Source organism: Benincasa hispida, chromosome 11 (genome assembly GCF_009727055.1).
Source record: "Benincasa hispida cultivar B227 chromosome 11, ASM972705v1, whole genome shotgun sequence".
In the NCBI taxonomy this organism is placed as follows: Eukaryota; Viridiplantae; Streptophyta; class Magnoliopsida; order Cucurbitales; family Cucurbitaceae; genus Benincasa; species Benincasa hispida.
In genome coordinates this window covers 31,052,366-31,070,528 of record NC_052359.1, presented here as the reverse complement: position 1 = coordinate 31,070,528, position 18,163 = coordinate 31,052,366, and the positions used below count along the sequence as shown (strand labels likewise).

At 33.6% G+C, this 18,163-nt stretch overlaps 1 protein-coding gene across 2 annotated transcripts; it reads left to right on the top strand.

Moving 5' to 3' along the window:
* Window positions 1-13,522: 13,522 nt before the first annotated feature.
* LOC120091338 lies at window positions 13,523-18,163 on the top strand. Of its 2 annotated transcripts, none has more exons than XM_039049331.1 (6): window positions 13,523-13,963; window positions 14,048-14,112; window positions 15,747-15,787; window positions 16,220-16,337; window positions 17,066-17,146; window positions 17,810-18,163. In XM_039049331.1, the coding sequence occupies exons 1-6, from the start codon at window positions 13,741-13,743 to the stop codon at window positions 17,864-17,866; spliced, it is 585 nt and encodes a 194-aa protein (XP_038905259.1). In that variant the 5' UTR covers window positions 13,523-13,740; the 3' UTR covers window positions 17,867-18,163. The 2 variants fall into 2 exon arrangements, with proteins under 2 accessions (XP_038905259.1, XP_038905258.1); XM_039049330.1 differs by having other exon boundaries at window positions 13,533-13,932; window positions 14,017-14,112.

The window sequence follows — 18,163 nt, the reverse complement described above, 5'->3', positions numbered from 1 at the left end:
CATATTTAATTAAATATGAGATATTTAATTATTACTATTAATTTGATTAATTAATAATTATTTAATTTAGTTTAATAAATTAAATTTTGATTAAATTTATTTTTTAAATTAAATTAAATGAATTTATTGTTATTTAACTAAATAAATTAAAGTTGATTTAATTTATTGATTAAATAAATAATGAATTAAAAATAAATTTGTTATAACCAACCCCAACGTGAGGAGTTGTATGGGACTGGGAGAGATCTTCTTTTAACCTCCTCCACAGATTTTTTTTCTCTCTCTTGGCCTTTGGCTTTTTGAGATTTTTTGGATACCACCTTCTTCTACCTCACTAGAATATTGACACACTTTATTTGTAGTAGAGGAATCAAGATGGTAGATCTCAAAAGTTGGTGAAGCGCTCCAGAGTCGTTAACGAAAGTAAGAGATTCCAAATTTTATTTCATCTATTAGTTTGTTATTATGAAAATGATTTGGATGTTTTTCCGTTGCACTTGGGATTTCAACCCAACAATTGGTATCAGAGCCATCTCATAATTTTAATTAACAAATTAAAATTTTCTTTTTTTATTTAAGGTAGGATCTTTATTATGAAGGTTGGGTTTTGCTATAAACTAATTTGGTTAATTGGCCTTAGAATTTACCGTTTATTTATATGATTCATTCATGTAAGAGTCTATGCGTTTTAGGCATTTAAGTGTAAATTAAGTCTTCTATAAGTCCGGGTCTACATTAGTTTTGTGACGAAGATCGGTGAAAATCGAGACCATTTTTGACCAAAAACGACGAAAAACAAAGGTACAGAGGTTGGAATTCGGAAAAAAGGCAAGCGTGACGTCAGCATCATGTGCATCATAAAGGATGCTGACATCAATCCTAGGTCAGCGGTTCAGTTCGGCATCTGATGTGCGGTTCGTTGATTGGTTTGACTGGTTCGCTAATTGTGCTAGTGATTTTGACCGATTCGCACTTTTTGGCCGGTTCGAGCGATTTTTGTCTGGTTCAAGTAGTTTTCATCCGGTTCGAGTAATTTTGGTCCGATTCTGGAGCGGCTGAAGACTTTTTAGGATAAAATTTTGTAAAATTAACGTAATTTTATTCTTTAATTTTATCATAGTGGCCAATTAACCGGTTCATATGCTATTTAAATGTTTTATTGTTGTCATTTAGATATAATCCCACCTTAGGTTGAGCATGCTCATACATTTTTTTATATATGATAATAGTTATAATGTATGCAATAATGCATGATTATTTAATTTCATGATTCATTTAATATAATGGTTATATTAATTTGATGAAATTAATAAAGCATGAAGCATGTACTTACATAGGTTAAATATAACCTGTTATATTTAATGCAATGTGTACAACATGCTTGTATGATTTTCATGTTTTGCTTAATATAAGGTGTTATGTTAATTAAATATGAAAATCAAGATGCATTGAGCATGACACATCCATAGTAATAATATAATTGTTATATTATATTCAAGTAATGCATTTTTTTTAATTATTTAATTAATTAGAATATGTTTGTTAACTAAATTAAACCACATAAAGCATGATTATAGGGCTAATCATTAAAATTTGAAAAAGTTTGAAAAATTAATGATTAGAAGCCGTCAATCTATAATCAAGAATTGCATGCAAATATATGATCATCGCGTAAATTAATTAATTTTAAATTATTTAAAATTAATAGACCTAAGATCATTTTAATTCTAATAGGATTAGAATTATTTCAACTTAGTTTTTAAATAGGCTTAATGAACTAAGTAGGAAAAACATTACTATGATTATAAGGGAACTCTACCAGTTAGGTCCTGTCTAGGTTGGAGGTATTTAACTTGACGGTCTACGGAACACCTCCTACCTGGGAACTGACAATGTTATCGTGCAATGTCACTAGGTTAATTAAAACGGTTTAATTTACCTAGAAAATAGTGTAACGACCTTTTTATAAGAGTTATAATAGGCATAGACTTAGATAGTTTAACTTAACCGGATTTATTTAAGTTAAATAACCCTAAATTCCAATAGGACACTTTAATGGGAGGAAAATTACAAAATGAGATACTTATATCAAGCTTTGCTCCTATGTCCATGTATGCTCACAATGTGAGATCCATGCTCGACTTCGTGTTGCCTTGGGTGCGGCCTCCCTTGGGAAGTGTTTGCATGGGTCAATAACAAGGTGAATGGGGAAAGTGTCTATAGTAAGTGGAAGTAGGACGCGTGTCAACGTATCCTTTGGTCCCCACCTCTAGGTTACATCGTGAGATTCCTATGATCCGCCTGTGTGTTATCCTGGAGCAACCATCCCTTCGGAGGGCCTGACCATGATTCGGAACACAGTGAACCCTTGAATAGGATAGGGTCACATAGGTTAGTTACCAACAGTTATCTTTCCTAACGGTAGCCTGTTGGTGCGTACTTCTGGGATCTAAAATTGGGAGGGTTATATTTACGAGGATGACTTAAGAGTTAACGAATCATTGATCGAACAATGGTGGTTAATGTCTATAGGAATATTATTTATTCTGATATTAAAATTAGTTGAGATCTGTCTCATTTCAGAGGAGGAATTGCTGATCACCCTTCGGTGGCTGTTGCTCTAAACCCCTGAAGCATGATTGCAAAAACTAAATCAATAGTTTATTAGGGTTTTATGATTGCTTGTTTTTGCTAAATTGATTGGATAGTTTGCAACTGTTTGCTTGTGTGATGGGTTAAGGCAAAGATAACTAATACGGTCAATGTTTGTTTTTTTTAAAAAAATTTTTAGCATTGTCTTCCTCATTAATTTCATTGCTTAAAAAAGAAAAACTTATTGGCGATAATTACTCTACGTGGAAGTAAAATTAAATATGATTCTTATTGTTGACGATATACGATTCGTCTTATCAGAGGATTGTCCTCCAGCCCCTCCTTATAATGCATCCCAGGCTATCAGGGAGATTATGGAATCTCTCTAGGAGATGTTTGGACAACCGTCCTATCAACTCCACCATGATGCCCTTAAATACATTTACAACTGCCGCATGAAAGAGGACACATCTGTTTGGGAACATGTCTTGGACATGATGGTCCAATTTAACGTGGCAAAGGCAAATGGAGCGGTCATAGACAAGCGTAGTCAGGTTGCGTTCATCATGGAATCTCTTCCGAAGAGTTTTCTACAATTTCACAACATTGCAATGATGAACAAAATCCAATATAATCTATCTAGTCTCCTTAATGAGCTACAAGCTTACCTGTCTCTTATGAAAAATAAGGGACTAGTTGAAGGAGAGGCAAACATTGCCCATTCCAAAAGGAAGTTCCAGAAGGGTTCATCCTCTAGAACTAAATCTGTTCCTTAATCTTCTGCTTCAAAGAAGATGAGAGATAAGGGGAAGGCTCTTGCCGCTGCTGTAAAAGGTAAGGGAAAGGCCAAGTTGGCCAACAAGGGCAGGTGTTTCCACTGCAACGTGAATGGACACTAGAAGAGGAACTGCCCTAAGTACCTCGCTGAGAAAAAGTAGAAAAAAGAAGGTAAATATGATTTACTTGTTTTAGAACATGTATTGTAGAACATGATGAGTTTGCTTGGATACTTGATTCGAGAGTAACTAATAATGTATTTTCTTTTGTACAGGGAAATAGTTCCTTTCAACAGTTGGAAGAAGGTGAAATGACGCTCAGGGTCGGAACACGAGATATCGTTTGAGCCATTACAGTAGGAGCTACAAAGTTATTTTTTAGAGATAGATTTGTTTTTCTTAAGGATTTGTACATTGTATCAAGAATTAAGAGAAATTTAATTTCTATCTCTTGTCTACTTGAACAATCTTACACTGTAAATTTTAAAAGTAATGAAGTGTTCATTTTCAAGATTGGTGTTCTTATATGTTCAACTAGATTAGAAGATAACTTATATGTATTAAGACCAACCAAAGAAAAAGAAATCTTAAATCATGTGATGTTTAAAACTGCAGAAACTCAAAGTAAAAGACAACACATTTCGCCTAAAAGTACACCACCTATCTTTGGCACTTAAGACTAGGTCACATGAACCTCGATAGGATCGAGCGTTTGGTAAAGAATGAACTTCTAAATGACTTAGAAGATGATTCATTACCACCATGTGAATCGTGTCTTGAGGGAAAAATGACCAAAATATCTTTTAGCGAAAAAGTTATAGAGCCAAAGAACCCTTAGAATTAACATATATAGATCTCTATGGTCCAATGAAAGTAAAAGCTCGAGAAGGATACATATATTTCATCTCTTTTATAAATGATTATTCAAGGTATGGTTACACATACCTAATGGGGCATAAGTCTGAAGCTCTTGAAAAATTCAAGGAGTTTAAGAGTGAGGTTGGAAACCTATTAGGTAAAACTATTAAAGCACTCCAATCTAATCGAGGTGAGTATATGGATAAAAATTCCAAGACTATATGATAAAACATAAAATCTAGTCCCAACTCTCAGCTTCTGGTACACCTCAACAAAATGGTGTATCAGAAAGGAGAAATAGAACCTTGTTAGATAGGATTCATTCGATGATGAGCTATACTCAGTTGCCTAGCTAACGGACGATATTCTACTTTGGGAATAATTTAGGGTACCTTACTAAAGTGAAAAACTGGCTAGCGGCCCAATTCCAAATGAAATATTTGGGAGAGATGCAATATGTTCTTGGGATCCAAATCATTAAGGATCATAAGAACAAAATGCTAGCATTGTTTTAAGCAACGTATATAGATAAAATGTTGGTTTGATATTTGATGCAAAACACCAGGAAGGATTTATTGCCTTTCAACTATGGGGTTCACTTATCTAAGGAACAATATCCTAAGATACCTCAAGAAGTTGAGAATATGAGATGTATCCTTTATGCCTCAGTTGTGGGCAGCTTAATGCATGTTATGCCCTACATTAGGCCTGATATATGTTATGCAGTGGGAACAGTCAGTAGGTACCAGTCCAATCCAGGGTTAGACCATTGGATGGCGGTTAAGAACATTCTCAAGTATATTTGGATAACGAGGGACTACGTACTGGTGATTTGATCCTTATAGGGTACATCGACTCTGACTTCAAAACTAACAAAGATTCTAGAAAAATTTACGTCAGGGTCAATGTTTACCCTTAACGAGGGAGCTGTAGTTTGGAAAAGCATTAAGCAGAGATGCATAACAGACTCCACTATGGAGGTTGAGTATATAGTTGCTTGTGAACCAACTAAGAAAGCAGTTTGGTTCAGGAAGTTCCTTACAGATTTGGAAGTTGTTTCAAATATAGACTTGCCCATTACATTATACTGTGACAACAGTGGAGCAGTAGCCAACTCAAAATAACCTCATAGCCACAAATGAGGAAAGCACATAGAGAGGAAGTATCACGTGATATAGAAAATTCTGCAACGAGGAGATGTGATCATCATTAAGATCTCTTCAGAGCACAACATCGTTGGTCCATTTACAAAGGTTCTCTCGACTAAAATGTTCAAGAGTCATCTAGAAAGTCTAGATCTATGAGACATGTATATAGTATAATTTAGGGCAGGATGCCCTAGTTTATTGTATTTGTATATTTAGTTTTCACGTAATGTACATTATACATTTGACATTTTCAGCTTTGGATTATTTATTGTATATACATCCCACTGGTTAGAGTTTTAGTTTAACTGAGAGTTTATTGGGTTTTATGCCCTAAAACTTGTAGATAGTAAATGTAGCATTTGACAGATCATTAGTAAAGTGTTATTAATGTTTATTACAATAAATAATTGCTTATCTTGTATTTATCTTGCCTAAATAATCCTAATCCAATAAACTAACATCCTAGGCTGTTGTATGAGTCTTGAACTGTATGTGGAGACATACGGGGATCACCGTTTAAGATACAGCCTAAAGGGTCTATAGTATATGGATAAGGTTGGGTACCTTATCCTGGTAACACTATGGATACGACCCACTTTGTATTTGATACAAATACAATAATCCAACACGTTCATGTAGGGGACATGTGAGTGGGAATATCCTATGCAATGAGTTTGTATAAGACTGAACCATGACATATTAACATCTAGATGTAACTCCATTGACTAGTTAGGTTTCTATTTCACTAGAATGACCTAGGCAACTTAGTCTCAATCCGAAGTGGATTATGGACTCCTATTCACGAGAGATTGCCCTTTAATTTGTATAGGTGAGAGTGGCTAGTTCACTGACTCAATAAGCCTACCATTTTGGAGACAAAACCGAGTGGGGCCATGGGAACATAATTTCACGAGATGGAATTCGCTCTTTCCCGACTATAAGGATAAGTAGATAAGTGTTCCCTTAAGTGGTGTCTCCGGGACTTGAACAAAGGGCCCTACCCTCTCACTGACTCGAGAGAGGTTTCTGTTTGATGGTTGAACCACAAACAAGATGTTCATTAGAAAACCACTGGTACTTAAGGATGCAGAGGTAACCTAGGGGTAAAATGGTAATTTGATTCAACTGGTATTACGAACACTCATGAAGGATTAACTTGCTGTTATGGGTCAATATCCGTGGATACAACAATATATCTGCAGTGAAAAGAATGCAATTGTGGGTCTATAGTGTAGTGTACCTATAGTTTAATATTGATTAACTTGGTTAATGAGTTTAGCCAATTAATCTCACATCATTGGAGCTTCTGATTAGTAGGTCCATTAGGTCTCATTGGTAGATCATAAAAGGTATTGAGGTAATTAATGTAATGTGAAATATTCAAATTTACTAAGGGAAAGAATATAATGTATGGTGATACATTATAATATAAAATTTACAATTTAATTAAACTTTCTAATATAAATTTATTTTAAATTTGATTCAAATATTAATTTAATGGGAGAATTAAATATTTGAAAAAGTTCAAATATTAATGTAATATGAATATAATTCATATTAAAACTATAGGTTAAGATTAATGCAAATTAAATGTACATTAAAACTATAGGTAATATGGGATAAAAATTAATTGATTGTGATTCAATTATAAAGTTAAATATGATTAATTAATTGGAGATTTAATTAATTATTTAGTTTAATTAAATTTGATTTCATTAAATTAATTGAATAAAAACTATAGGTTATGAAAGAGGGGTGTATTAGAATATGATTCTAATGCACATTTAATTAAATATGAGATATTTAATTATTATTATTTAATTTGATTAATTGATAATGATTTGATTTATATTAATAAATTAAATTTTGATTAAATTTATTTTTAAATTAAATTAAATGAATTTATTGTTATTTAATTAAATAAATTAATATTGATTTAATTTATTGGTTAAATAAATAATGAATGTAAAATAAATTTGTTATAACCAACCCCCAACGTGGGGAGTTATACGAGACTAGGAGAGAGATCTTATTTTAACTTCCTCTCGTAGAATTTTTTCTCTTTTGGCCTCTGGCTTTTCTGAGATTTTTTTTGGTAGAAAATTCTCTCCAAAGATCATACCTCCTTCTACCTCACTAGCCCAAGGAGAACAATAGTGAAACCATTGGTGGTGTTAACTTGATTTGTAGTAGAGGAATTAAGATCGTAGATCCCAAAAGTTGGTGAAGCTCTCCAGAGTCATCAACGAAAGTAAGGGGATTCTAAAGTTTATTTCCTTTGTTAATTTGTTATTAAAACCTGAAAATGGTCTGGATGTTTTTCCGCTATGCTTGGGATTTTAACCTAGCAAGCCGTTCATTAATACATGAATCTCACACTAAAATAAATATTACAGAGCAAAACATGAAGAAATCTCCTGGGTTTTGGTCAAGAATAGATGGAACCGAGCCTAATGGTGTAAAAATCAACCAATTTCCCCTCTCTCTTTACCCTAAATTCGAGGTAAATTATTTATAGACAGGGTGCAATGTCACAATGCTGAAGGCCAACGTTGCGACACTGGTTTTTTATGTCGTAACATCTGGAGTTCGTAGTGTCGTGCGTGGCGACGCTGCCTTGTTTTTTCAGCTATTGCCTTTCAGCATAGAAATATAGTGTAGAGGTAGAGTCGTGACGCCTCGAGTGATGTAATGCCTCTACCAATTGGCATAGCTCTAGATGGAGGGTTGCAACGCTACACATAGGGGAATTTTGATCATTTGGCCTTCTAATTCTCGATTGAAGCAATTAAGCTCCGATTTAACTCGTTTTAGCTCCATTTCTTTATTGATGCCCCATTCTACCTCTTAAGTGCTTGAAACCTACAAAATAGCAAAATAGACATAAAATCTTAGGATAATCCCGAATTAAGCGGATCTAGATAACACATTTTCGGTGCTATCACCATATTGAATCTTGCTTATATTTTGAAGGAAGATTGCCCAATTATTCCACCAAAAGCTATAACTCCTAAAATGGAAGTTGCAAAGTAAGCATGGATGCATTCGAACTTCCTATTCCATAATTATATACTTAGTGGTGTTGAGTTCACTTTGTATAATGTCTATTACAATGCCTACAATACATCAAACCTACTATGAGAGGCATTAAACAAAAAGTACAAGCTGTAAGACACTGGTATTAAGAAATTCCTTGTGAAAAAATTCTTAGATTATAAGATGGTTGATATTAAGTTGGTAGTTAATTAGATGGAGGAATTGTAAATTATCATTAGTGATTTGAAAAGTGAAGGATTGGATATTAGTGAGCCATTCTAAGTTGCTACTATGATTGAAAAGTTGTCTCCTTCTTAGAAGGATTTCAAATGCGAGAAGAACAAGTGAAAGGAGTCATTATTCTTTACATATGAGAAGCAAGATGACAGTGTTAAGCTATACATGGAAAATGCTTCAACTACCTTTGTGGAAGGCAAGGGAAATGTCCTGATGAAATGGACTTCTGGAAAGATAACCTTTAATGATGTATGACATGTGCCAAAGATTTGAAAAAAATCTAGTGTTAGAAACTCTACTTAACAAAAATGGGTTCAAGCTTGTATTTGAGTCATATAAATTTATTCTAATAAAGGGAGAAGGGTATGTATGTGCGAAAAAACTATATGGCATGTTCAATTGAATGTACTGGCACAAATGCCAACGTAAAATAATAACAACTCTTCTGCTTATATTGTTGAGTTGTGTGATGTATGACATTCTAGATTAAGACATGTCAATTATCGTTCTTTAAATAGAATTGGTAAGCTTAGGACTATTGCTGAATTTTAACATTGATAATAGACACAAATGTGAAGTTTGTGTTGAATCAAAGTTTACTAGAAAGTCATTTTCATCAATGAAAAGAAGTAATGAGTTACTTGATTTAATCCATAGTGATGTATGTGATATGAAAAGTATTCTCACAAGAGGTGGTAAGAGATATTTTATCACATTCATTGATGATTGTAATAAATATTTCTATGTATATTTATTACATAGTAAAAATGAAACCTTTAATGTTTATAAAACATATAAGGCAGAAGTCGAAAACCAACTTAAAAAGAAAGTAAAGTTGCTAAGATCAAATAGAGGTGGTGAATATGAATAATCATCACTTTATGAATTCTGTGAAATTAATGGTATAATCCATCAAACTACAACAACTTATACACCACAACAAAATGGTGTAGCTGAAAAAAAAGAACAAACTTTAAAGGACGTGGTTAATTGCATGTTAAATAGTTTAAGTTTACCTCACAATTTGTGGAGGGAAGCTTTGCTGACAAATTTTTTTTTATACTAATTAGAATTCCACATAAGAAGATTAATAAGTCACCTTATAAAATGTGGAATGGAAAGTTACCCTCACATAAAATGCTGAAAATGTGGGGTGTTTGGCAAAGGTACAAGTTCTTTTACAAAAAAAAACCAAACTTGAACCTAAGACAATTAACTATATCTTTATAGGCTATGCAATGCATAGTGCCGTTTATAGATTTATGCTAATTAAATCATAAATACCTGATATAATAATACCATAATGGAATCTATTAACGCTAAATTCTTTGAGGATATATTTCCTTTAAAGGAGGAAAGACACAAACTATTGGTGCCAAAAGAACTAATGAGTCTAGCTCTTCGAAAGGTCAAGACGATCAGAAAACTGAGTTTGAATCTAGAAAAAGTAAGAGAGCTAAGAAAGCTACTTCTTTTGGACTTGATTTTATAACTTATATGATAGAGGATGAGCCTCAAACTTTTCATGAAGTGATGTCATCTCTTAATGCACTTTATTGGAAAGAAACTATCAATAGTGAATTGGAATCTAATTTACATAACAATACTTGGTTATTGGTTGATTTACCTTTTGGAAGTAAACCAATTGGGAGTAAATGAATTGTTAAGAGAAAGCTAAAGGCCGACGACACTATTGATAAATACAAAGCCCGTTTGGTAGCTAAATAATTTCACCAAAAGGAAGGGCTAGATTTCTTTGATACCTAGTTTCTAGTGATGAGGATTATATCTATAAGGATGTTAATTGCAATTGCAGCTTTACAAAATTTGGAAATACACTAAATGGATGTAAAAATTGCATTTTTAAATGGTTGATTTAGATGAAAAAAATTATATGGAACAACCTAAAGGGTTTGTTGTTAAAGGACTTGAAGATAAAGTTTGCAGACTTGTCAAGTCTCTTTGTGGGTTGAAACAAGCACCCAAACAATGGCATGAAAAGTTTGATCACACTAGGTTATCAAATAGATTTAAGATAAATGAGTGTGATAAATGTGTCTATGTTAAAACCATAGATCAAGAATGTGTCATTGTTGGCTTGTATGTAGATGCTATGTTAATAATGGGCACAAATAGAAGTGTCATTGATTCCATTAAAAGGATGTTGAAATCCAAATTTGATATGAAAGACTTTGGTCTTGCTGATGCTATCCTTGGAATTCGAATAATAAGAAATCCAAGTGAATACATACTTTCTCAATCTCACTATATAGAGAATGTGTTGAGAAATTTGATCATTTTGAGAGTAAGCCAACTGTTACTCCATTTGATCCAAATTGTAAGTTGAAGAAAAAAATGATGAAAGTGTCTCTCCTCTAGAATATTCTAGAGTTATTGGTAGCTTAATATACATAATGAATTGTACAAGATCTGATATTGTTTATTCAGTAGAAAGGTTAGCAAGATACACCAGCAATCATAGACATGATCATTGGAATGCGTTAGTTAGAGTTCTAAGGTTATTGATGTACACTCTAGACTATGGATTGCATTATACGAGGTAGCCACATGTATCGTAAGGATTTAGTGATGCTAATTGGATTTTTGATAGCATGGAGACTAAATCGACCAGTGGGTAGATTTTTACCTTAAATGAAGCAGCTGTATCATGGAAATATTCAAAACAGACGTGTATAGCACACTCTACTAAGAAATCATAGTTTATAGCTAAGTAGGAGAAGAAGCTGAATGGCTTCAAAGTTTTTTTTGAAGATATTCCATTATGGCTAAAGCCTGTAAGTGCAATATGTATTTATTGTGACAATTTAGCAGCTTCTATGAGAGCCAAGAATAATGTCTATAATGGAAAGTCACGACATATTAGACACAAACATAATTCAATAAGACAAATTACTCTCTAACAGAATAATTTCCATTGATTATGTGAAATCAAAAGACAATATTGCAGATCCTTTGGCAAAAGGATTGTCAAGAGAGTAAGTCACATATACTTCAAGGGAAATGGGATTAAAGCCTATAAAGTGAGTTATCTAGTGGTAATCTAACCTAGTTGACTGGAGATCCCAAGATCTAGGTTTAATAGACAAACTAACTGGATAATTCATAGTTGACATACTAAGAAACTTATAGTTTCTTCCCGTTTCTGTGATATTCTAGAGTGTGTGATCTGTTGATTTTAAGGTTATATTGATATCTTATTTACAAGAGGAGTAATGACAGAATACTCTTAATCAATATTACCTATATGAGAGTAGAAGTGGGGTCTTCTATGAGAACTTTTCAAATGACTTATGTTCTCTAAAGCTCTCATGAATTTAGGATTTTGTCCAGGACTAAAATAGACATAAAACGTATAGAAATCAAAGATACAAGATGAGTTGTGTGTGACATCTATTGTCTTAATTCACCAATGAAAAGGATAGTTCCAGAGTCTAGTCTCACTATTTCTTCATTAAATTCGATGGATATTCACTAAGGAAGGTTCAAGTTCAGAAGACATCTCTCTTGATGCATAAATTGGTCTGTTTGCTCTCAACGGTTTTTGTTTGATTTTTCTCACTTTCTTTCATGTGGGGGATTATTGGATATATACATAGTGAAAGAAATGGAAAAAATTGAATATCAAAACATAAAATTAGATTTAATTGTGTAGATTAAGTTCATTATTTAGAAATATTCAAATTCGATTGAAACTTCAAATTAAAATGATGTTTCATGTACAAATTTAATATGTAAGAAAGTTAAAATTGTAATTTCTTCAATTTGAATGAGTTATGTTTGATTTTTGTCAAGTCAACACAATTGAGTTAAAATTTATAAATAGTTCAATTTTTGTATTTATTTGATTTGATTTTATATTTTGGAGAGTTACTAAGTTGTTAGCCTATAAATAACAACTTGGTTCTTCATTTATAGGATCCCATTCCAAAGTTGAGAGTTCTCTCATTTCTTTCTTTCTTTTTTTTCTTTTGTTCTTGGGTTGAGTTGAGAGCAAGTATTCAAGAGTTCAGCTAGATCTGAGTAGTTCGAGGTTACAGTTCTACTAGAGTTAGTCGTTGTATCAGACTCATTGATTGTAAGTGGGTTTAATACATCAAACATAATCAAGATGGGAGTGTTACTCACTAAAAAAACTTATCATGTAGCTAAAGGGTTCAATCAAACACAGATTACCTAAACCCGTACACAAACTAAATTAAACTAAAATAATCTGTATTCTAAATACAAATAGCTTGGACTAAAATACTATGCATCCAAACAAAAACTATTATAACTCATAAATTATCATAATAACATACTATTATAACTAACTTTCTACCCAAGAAGCCTTTTAAATATAATATTTAAAAGGTTTAAATCCTATTTTGGTCCCTAAACTTTCAAAAGGTCCATTCTAATCCCTAAATTTTTAAAAATGACTTAGTTTGGTTCATACTATTAAAATTCTATTAACTCTTTAATAGAATGGTGAGATGATTTTGTATTTTTGGATGACTAGACTGTCAAATAAGTTAGTCATGCCAAAAAATCTAAGGTCTCAATTTTGAATTAGGTAGTAAAACGATTTTTATAGAAGATCTCAAAAGTCATTTTAGATTCAAGATTTTGGTAATTTCACTATTTATTAACCATGTGAGATACAATTTAATTCTTAAAAGTTAATAAAATTTTATTAGTGAAAACCAAAATAATCCCTTTTTAAAAATTTAGGGACTAAAATAGATATTTTTTAAAGTCTATGAACTAAAATAGAAAAAGATTTAAACTTTTGAGACTAAAATAGTATTTAGAGCTATTTAAAATTGTAAGTTATTTCATTTTGATGAGCATTGGAAAAGTCAATATTTCTAATGCATTAAGGACACGTAGCGAAATAGACGCGAAACTTTGGTGAACTGAATTAACGCTATGAATTTTTCTTGTGCTGTTGAACACTTGTCAACCCTCGAATGGAAAAAGCTCATCGATTCAATCATCATACTCAATCAGTAAGCTGAATCGCGAGAGAGAATTTTCATCCTAGTGAGATATAGATTCAGGGAGATTCATTGGAGCAGAGGAAATTTGAGGAAATGGAGAGAGACGGAGAGGGAGCGCCGGCGGCGGCGGCGTCGTCGTCTTCTCAGACCATCAGACCTAGAAGGAGGGTGGACCCTTTGCTTGTAACTTGCAGGTTTTTCAGTGTTTTAACAGCTCTCACTGCTATTCTCTGCATTGTTTCCAATGTTATCTCTGCGATTCGGTCCTTTAAGAACAAATCCGACGTACTCACTCTGTTTCCAACTTCTTCCTTAAGTAATCTTTGAAATCGATTGCGGTTATCATGTGGTTGTGTAAATTTTTGGCAGTTATTCGATGGTATATTTCGGTGTTATGCAGTTGTGATCGCATGCTTCGTGGTTCTTGCTGAGACGGAATGGGAATTTATTCTCAAGAACTGGAAGGTTTTTGTGTTTGAACCCTAAATTCTCAATTTCTAAAGTGATTGTACTTCTGACTCTAATTGTTTTCCACTTCAACCTTTTACTCTGTCACTTTATTTTTTCCCCGGCTTTCGTTCCATTAATATGTGGCTGTTTTAGCATGGCCCGAGAACTGGAGTGCGAAAGGTAGTCTTATTAGCTTGTCTTAGTAGGTAGTCCTAATAATTCGATAGTTGGAGCTAAGTATAGAAGTACACTTTAATTTAATAGAAATGGGTAAGAACTAAGACTATCTCTTGATCTTTTTCTACTTTGCCCACTTGAAAATTTATTTCATTCTATCAGTCTTTAAACTATAGGGCTGGGAAGATGATTGGGTGGGGGATATACCCCTCTCTTCTGTGTTTCCTCAGTTGTATCATTTATCTTCCTTTAAAAATTGTCTTCTGTCGAATTTTTTTGGTTTTGTTGGGGAACTCTATCGAATTTCATTTGGTTTCTGTCTTCTGTCTCTTTGATTGGAGTCCTAGTTCCTTAGAGGGCTTCTCTTGTAAGTCTTTCTTTAGGATCTTATTGGATCCATCTCTTGGTGTTGAGTCAGTTTTTGATGTTTCATGGAGGATTAAGAATCCAAAGAAAGTCAAGTTCTTTTCTTGGTAAATTCTGCCCGGCTGTGTGGATACAATGGATAGGCTCTCGAGAAAGATGCCTTATATATGTGTACAATGAAATCAGTTGTTTCTTTCAAAAACTATAGGGACATTGGCTCTTTCTGATCGGTTACATAAGGTTACTATGACCTTCACGTTAAAACTGAAAAGCAAAAGTAATTATCCGGAATGAAGGGATATATGGTGTCTTTGGACTTTGATAGGCAATAATTGATATGAGTGAAGCTTGAAATCTACCTCATCTGTCCATACAGTTCTCTAGTTCCTTGTCAAAATTGGTGTTTGTTTGCTGCTAGGGCGGTATTTAAATGGGGTCTTTAGTTTTTATTAGTCTGGTGGTTCATCCAGAGTTCTACAAATAATAATCTTGGACCTTTTGTATTGAAGAAAAGGGAAACTTATGATGCCCTTTACACATTACATCCGTTGTTCTGCATTCATTTATTCCTATCAACACAAAATAACCATTTCTTTTTTACACACAAATTTATCCTGAAGGTGGGTGCACAGTCGTTGTTCAGGGGGTGGCGGAGCACAAATCTCTTATTATTATCATTTTTTTAGTGTGTTTATGTCAGTCAGTCAGTTGCTTTGAGCTTTACTGGGCTCGACTGCTGCCGACTGACATTGCAAACAGATCTTGACTAACATATACATACCCTAAGCTGGCCGATTTTGGCCAGGCAGCTTAATTTTTTGGGTCTCTATTGCTCACTCCTATGGCAAAGGATTTCTTCATAGAATGTTTTGACCTTCCGTTTTCTGGGATGTCACACTGCTACAATGTTATAAGCATTACTTATTAGCCTATGATTCTCATTGAAGGATTTATCAAGTGGTATTATATATTCTTTCGTAGTTTATTCCCTGCCTAAATTCTTGGGATGTCACTAGAACTGCAGTCTGCCATAAAGTACTGTAGTTCGCTATATTCTCTGAAGCTCAAAGCTGGATATGATGTCTTATTCCATCTTTGCATTGCAGGTATTGGAATACTGGGCTGGCCGGGGCATGTTGCAAATCTTGTACGGTTTTATTTTTTTGTAGCATTTGCAACTTCTTCCTTTTTATTTTCCTAACTCGTTCCTATGCGCCATGCGCTTCTATGTTCATCTTGTATGCACCCAGCCTATTTTGTTGCTGAATTGTTGCTTTTCAGGAGAAGCATACAATTAAAATATATATACACACACACACATAATGACATGATATATTGGTCAGATGCCTTTTTGTTAGTTCAATGGACCGATGACCTTTACTTAGGATGTTAGACTGAGACTTGTTTAAATTTACTCCAATAGGAGATTTTGTCGTGCAGTAGAGATATGTATTTACCATGATTATAAATGTCAAAAGTCTCACGTTGATCAATTAAATTCCACATGAGGTCCACTAAATGCATGGATTTCTCATATCATGAATATTTCAATTAATAAGTTGCAATTGTTTTTGTACAGTGTTGCAGTAATGACAAGAGCTTTCCCGGTGTATTCTGTAGAGCAGAGAGAGCTTATTCTTCTTCAAGATGCTGCAAGTTATCTTCTCCTTGCCTGTGGCGCAGTCTATGTTGTATCGGTGAGCCTTGTGAACGACACCTCATTTCCTAATTTAATCCTGGAGCTTGGGAGAGAGGGTTTATATGTTTCTGCTTTTGTTTGTTGTGTGATCTGTCATTTTGATAACTCCAAAGGAGAAGCAATATTGTTAATGCTTAAATGGAGATTTACATATTTTTCTTTCTTCCACCACACATGTATATTTTTTCTGGTTGAGCTAAAAGCAATAGAACAGAACTTTTACATCGTGTTTCTCTTAGTTTCATTCCAACAATCATCTGACCTGTTCATGCATTTACCCACTTGCAAGTTAGCCAAGTCAACATTCATAGCCAGTGGTGCACCGGAGTCTTTCACAAAACTTTATTTGTATTTGCGCAATAACATTGTTATGGATAATACATGGTCCGAGAAAAAGATCAACTACATCAGGAAACAGAGGGTGTTGTATGCAACAAAGTAAAAAAGAAATCAGACATCCACGATACTTTCTGTAATTGTACCTTTCTTCATCCCTAGTATGGCTTTGACTGCACTGAATTTTACTTTTCAGTATGTCTTAGACTAATTATGGGAGGTGCAAGTTGATTCATGAACCTTCTGTGTGCTGTGCTATCAAACATCAGTTAATTAAATTATCATTCTACGCAATTATACATTCAGCGTATAAAATATGTGATTACATGCTTGTTTGCATGCATAACACTAAATGGCATGATTGATTCTGTTTTTCCTATGAATTTCAAGGGAATTCTGTGCATTGGGTTTCTTAAACGAGCTCGTGAAGAGAAAGAGACTGCAAAGGACAGGGTGGTCAAAGATCTTCAGGCAAGTTATTTTTATCGGATAGTTCCATAGCTCATTGGGGAGTATGGATGGATACTAACATTGTGTCGTTGCTATTTATTAATGAAAAACATTAAAGCATATATATGCCATATATTGTTTTGGGATTATATCAACCTTTTCTTTTCTGCCGATTAGCAACTACTACTACAATTTTCAGTCTTTTGAGTATTGTGGGAACTGGAGTTGATTACGTACACCTAGTATGATTAACTGTCGAATCTATTTTTGTGTGGTTTATGACATCAGTCACCCTGCAATTCCAGGGTCTTAGTTTACTTGGAAACTGAATTTCAACTCAAACAAGGCTTCATTTGGTGACGATTGATTCTATAATATCTTTTTTAAAGTTAAGCTTGTTAATGTCCACGTATATATGTGTATACATAATTTGAAATCTTGGCCAGTAGATTCTTTAGTACTATTTTTAAATTTTGGCTTTGATTTTGAAAATGAATAGCTTTCATTTATTTAAACATAAAACAAAGAATCATATTGTTAGCAAACTAGCCTAGAATATGATTGTCTTATTAGTCATAGGGCTCCACTCCTCTGTGTGGTTTACATGAATCAAGAATTCTTAGTTTATTATTGAACCATTTGTTCACATAATTTGACCTCAAGAAAGCCATGAATTTGTTGCAGGAGTTAGAAAGACAAAAGCAAGAACTTGAACAGTTGCTCATTTCAGAAACTGTTTGAAACAATTTAAAGACATCCCCTATGCACCAGAATATAATTGCACCTGATTCTCGCTTCGCTGCTGGGATTGTACGAGCATTTGTGCTGCTTTGTTTTTTACTCTTCTATAATTGTCCCCTTAATAGAGTTCTACTCATGTAAATTATGTCTAACTTACCAATTTGTCCCTGCAGTGATCATGTAAATTCTGATTGTCTTGACAATTTGTCTCACTGTGCTAACAAAAGAAATTGTTTATTGAGACAAAATTGGTTTTTTGCTCTCTAAATTGATGCTCTGCAAACTTCAGTGATCAAA